Raw genomic sequence first — 4,553 nt, 5'->3', positions numbered from 1 at the left:
CGCCAAACGAAGGAACAGTTGTTCATAGAACGGAATCCAAAACTCAATTCCTATATTGTCGCAATAATCCTCTCCGTCTGATTCTTCCGAAAACCCTAATTTTTCATTTCATTTTTCTTTCTAATCAGCTTTTCATTCCTCTCCTCTCCACCTCCTTTCAAATTCAACAACATCTTTGTAGCTAGCTGCAATCGTCAACGTCAAAAAAGCAGAGGTTTCAGACACAAAATTGTTTTCTCAGTTGTTTGCTTTTTCAGGTGCATCTCTTATCTATTCAATCAAACCCGTTTGGGTTTTTTTATCTTGGGTTATAACAATTTTTAAATTTTGGAATCTAGATTTTATGTTTTCTGTTTTCATTTCATTTTTCGATAATTCTGTGTTTGGCTTTTGTTCTTTTTATGAACAAATGAATCAACGTGGATATCAAAAAGGGGAGGGTGTAGAATTTTTGGGAAGAGGTATCTGAGCTTGAACATGTCTCATTTTGGAGATGAGTAACGTGAGAAATGATGCAAGATATGGGATGATAACAATTTTATTCAATTTTGTGTTATTGAATATTTGAAACGTATATTGCAAATGGATTCTGGAATAATGAGATTAAGGATTCAAGGTTTTAATTGGACCGAGTGATTTTTGACTGTAGAATATAATGGGATTTTTTAAAACCTCAAAGTCACTTTCCTGCATGCATCTTTCTTCCCCAAGTTTCTCACTTTCATTTTCTTCTCCTTCTCTCTAAAATACTTCTTTCTTCTCTCTAGAAATTCTTATCTTTTTCCTCTTCCGATCATCATTCAGGCAGTGCCTGAGTCTTCTTGGTACCAAACTCTTTCTTTTAAACCGATCAAGTTGTTATTTTGAGTTGACATTTCTAGGAATTTCTGTGCATTCAAAACCAAGTTTGGGAAGCTGTCCAATTTTCTTCGAGGTAAGGTGGTTTTGCTGCAATCCTTGATATTGGTTAAAGCGGCAGTTAAATACAACCGATATTGTTGTGTTGCAGCCGTCGATACCCAAAAAGTGCCTTGACATTACAACCGATGTAGTTGTGTTGCAGTCGTTGAGCCCAAAAACCTTGACATTACGGTCAAAAAAACCGTTGTGGATCGCCTCTATGGAAGTGAAATAATACCTAAATCAACCTCTTGGAAGGAGAGTTTTGTACCTTACTTCTATGTTATGATTTGGTCATGTCCTTAGTTAATCTAGAGTTCGATAGCTATTCAAAATTAAGTGTGAATTCAAAATTAAGGGTGAATCTAAGTTACACATTAAATAGAAATGAGAAATGAGAAAGTAACAAAAAAGTAACGTACCATTAAAATATGAAGATCCAATAACTCATTATTTTAAGATTTTGAGTTGAGAGTGTGTTAATCCCTTATTTGTTGAGTTCAGATCTCATTAATATTGTGTCTTTCTAGTGAACTTCTCTCTCTATAGATCCACTTTAGTATCATCTTTGTAATAGAATTAACATCAAGTTTAAGATGCTCAAGGTGTTTTGGTAATGTAATTCTTAATCATTAATATTAAATATCTCATATATTGCTTGCTGATATGCTTTGAAGTCATTAAATTTAGCACTAGTCTGCACAAATATATTATTCTCAAGGTCTTTTGTTTTTTCTCTAATTGTTAGGTCACATAAAATTCAAAGTTTTCAATGTTCTTACGTGACATATAGTTCATTATTTCTTAGCATGCGGCATTTATTAATCCTGAAACACCATTTAATCTTTGTCATCTTTCTATAATATCTTCGTTTTTTCAGGAAAGACAAGCTTTTGAGCTTATTCATGCAGTACAAATGGAAATGCACTTCAAGTTTACATGTCAATATCCTGACACTGAAATGTGGAAATATAGTATAACGTAAGTCAAGTACTCAAGTAAAATTCATAAAGGATTTGGGGCATCGCAAACCAAGTTCTCAGCATTCGAAATCCTGTGAGGGAAGAGAAGTAGAAAGTGTTGAAATGGATGGAGAGTCAATTGATCATAGTATACAAGATAAACAAGCAAAAGTAGTTTCAGAAACTATCGGTGACAGTCCGAGAAGTAAAGATTCCAGCCGTGAGAGTGGAAGCAGTAGTGATTCAGAAAAGCAAATTTGTGTCATCAGTAAAGTTGAAAGTGATAAGGCTGAATTCTCTGACACACATACCGATGACACTAAAATCACGTCTTCATCAGCTAGAAGGGGAACTTCTTGCTCTTTATCCGAACCATCATCAGATGATTCCTTTGCAATGGAGGAATCATTTACGTACACCAAATCTGGGAAAGATTATGTTTCTAGCTCTGAGAGCTCTGACAAGTCTGAAGTTGACAACAACTTTGTACTTCCAACATCAACAGATGAAGTTAACAATTTGAGCAACAGCCAAAAGGATATGTCACCAATTGCTAGTCCCCCCCTCCAAGTGATGGATCGGTCTGGAAGTTATAATGCATCTATTATTCCATCTTCAATTTTTGAAACAAATGCTAATCCTTCAGAATGGAGTATTGCTTCTAATGATTCACTATTCAGTATTCAAATAGGGCAACCAAGTTTCTCCAGAGAAAAAGCGTTTATGTATGGTGAATTATGCTTGTCAATGGAATTGACCAAATCTGGTGAGCTGAATAACCAAGAACCTTCAGTTATACTACAAAAGATAGGCACTACTGAAAATAATGTTGCTGTAGAGGAGATAGACACTTCCATAAAGAGTGCTGATGTAGAGGAACTGCAAGCAACAACATCATTTGGATCTTTCAAGTTTGAGGGAGAAAGTCACCTTCTAGACGATAACGAAACAGAGACTTCACCTGAAACAAAAAGTTTGAAATCATCCAAGTCCAATGCGTCTATTCCCTCTCATAGAGACAATGAAATTTTACCTGATCCTCCATTGTGAGTTCATTTTCATCTTTAATTATTTAATCATATATATATTTTCTATGGATTGTACCTTTTTTAGTAAGAAAACAAAAATGTTAAAACATCATTTTTCTGACTACAATACTAACTAGGTTTGCATCTCAACGAGTATTAGTCATCTTCATCATTCCTAGACTATATTTAAAAAAAAAAAAATTATAAAATAGGAGACCAAACCAAATCTACTAACAAAAAAAAGCTATGGGAAACCACAATAAAAATGTTCGAAATATTGACAGAGAAAGCAATGTCCATGTGGAAATTCTTATATATTTGTACACATCCTTTACAACTGATTTATATAGACAAGCATATATGTTAACTATTAGCATGGTAAATTACAAGGACATTCATCCATAGATATACAACACTCAGTCAAATCCAATTATTGAGGAATATCCCCTTATGTACATTGCAGAAAGAAGCGATCACGGAAAGCCTACTTCTATAGTTGTGGCTGGATGAGCCATTTGTGGCCGAGCTGCAAGTGTTTGAGTTGTTGCTCATCATTCTCCAGCTGTTGGAGATGTAATCGTACAAAGTGTCATCATGCCACCTCCCTAATGTATGTCTTCTTCTCTTCACCAATGTCACATTTATTATTTAGACATCAAGTTAAACAACTTAAAGTTGTTCTTTGGTTCTTGCTACATGTCTCATTTTACATTCTATTTGCCTTATTGTTATCCATGCTTCTTTTTATTGCATCAAGTATGTCCTTGTTATCCATTTTGATCTTTGCACACGCTGAGGCATTATAATTTGTCTTGAGATTCTCTGAAAGTTCTTTTAGTTTCAGCTCTAACTGTACAAGCATATTGATTTGAATCTCTCCTGGAATTATTGTAGTTTGAAAGAAGAAGGAAATGGTTCTACGAAGATGGATGTTTCACCACAGGAGTCAGATAAACCACATGAATCAGATAAACCACATGAATCAGATAAAGAAGAATCAGGAATGGCTTCGGACTCTACAGCTATCCAAACTAAACAAGAATCCGAAGTGCTTTCCAAATCAAAAGATAAAAATTGCAATTGGCTCCATTCTTTTTCTTGTCCATGGAACCTACCTTCTAAATCTAAACATTGTTGTTGTTGTTGAGAGATCTTTTACAGAATTCAGATGCCTCGTTTGTTTATAGTTTACCACCACCTTTAGGTACATAGGTTTGATCACATGGCAATGAACACATACGTTGGAGCTTCATGTGAACCACTCTTCCCTTCAAAGAGTAATATGAATGTATATGCGAGCTAGATTCATAATGAGTAAAGAAAAATTATATGGTTTCATCATAAATTTAATGGTTTTGACACTTCGCGGGAAATTCTTTCTCTCTTCTAGACTTTGTTCACTTGAGTGAATTTAAGGAAGAGTAATTGAGTGGATTTGAGAGGATTTGCAGGTAATTTTTTTGTTATTGTTTATTTGAGTGAATTTGAAGGTAAACGAGAGTGGACTTGAAAATAAAGTTTGTAAGAATTAGTGTAGGATTTAATTTATGTGACAGATTAAAAAAATTTACTTCCAAATTCACTCTAACTTATCTCAAAATCTATTCAAATAAGCAATAAAAAAACTTATCTTCAAATCTTCTCAATTATTCTCTTCCAAATC

General features: G+C 34.2%; 1 protein-coding gene across 2 annotated transcripts; it reads left to right on the top strand.

Moving 5' to 3' along the window:
* LOC111241236 lies at positions 1-4,235 on the top strand. Of its 2 annotated transcripts, none has more exons than XM_022778214.1 (4): positions 1-257; positions 1,781-2,908; positions 3,354-3,500; positions 3,785-4,235. In XM_022778214.1, the coding sequence occupies exons 2-4, from the start codon at positions 1,986-1,988 to the stop codon at positions 4,035-4,037; spliced, it is 1,323 nt and encodes a 440-aa protein (XP_022633935.1). In that variant the 5' UTR covers positions 1-257; positions 1,781-1,985; the 3' UTR covers positions 4,038-4,235. The 2 variants fall into 2 exon arrangements, with proteins under 2 accessions (XP_022633935.1, XP_022633936.1); XM_022778215.1 differs by having other exon boundaries at positions 3,793-3,945.
* Positions 4,236-4,553: the final 318 nt, after the last annotated feature.

The sequence above is a fragment of the Vigna radiata genome, unplaced genomic scaffold, assembly GCF_000741045.1.
Source record: "Vigna radiata var. radiata cultivar VC1973A unplaced genomic scaffold, Vradiata_ver6 scaffold_100, whole genome shotgun sequence".
Taxonomy (NCBI): domain Eukaryota; kingdom Viridiplantae; phylum Streptophyta; class Magnoliopsida; order Fabales; family Fabaceae; genus Vigna; species Vigna radiata.
Note: the sequence above shows the minus strand (reverse complement) of the source record. Positions and strands in the feature narration are given on the sequence as shown.

Coding starts and splice junctions, on each gene's coding strand:
- LOC111241236 (XM_022778214.1), top strand. CDS start 1,986: ATGGATGGAGAGTCAATTGATCATAGTATACAAGATAAACAAGCAAAA. Junction 2,909..3,353: donor ATTTTACCTGATCCTCCATT/GTGAGTTCATTT, acceptor TGTACATTGCAG/AAAGAAGCGATCACGGAAAG. Junction 3,501..3,784: donor CATCATGCCACCTCCCTAAT/GTATGTCTTCTT, acceptor GAATTATTGTAG/TTTGAAAGAAGAAGGAAATG.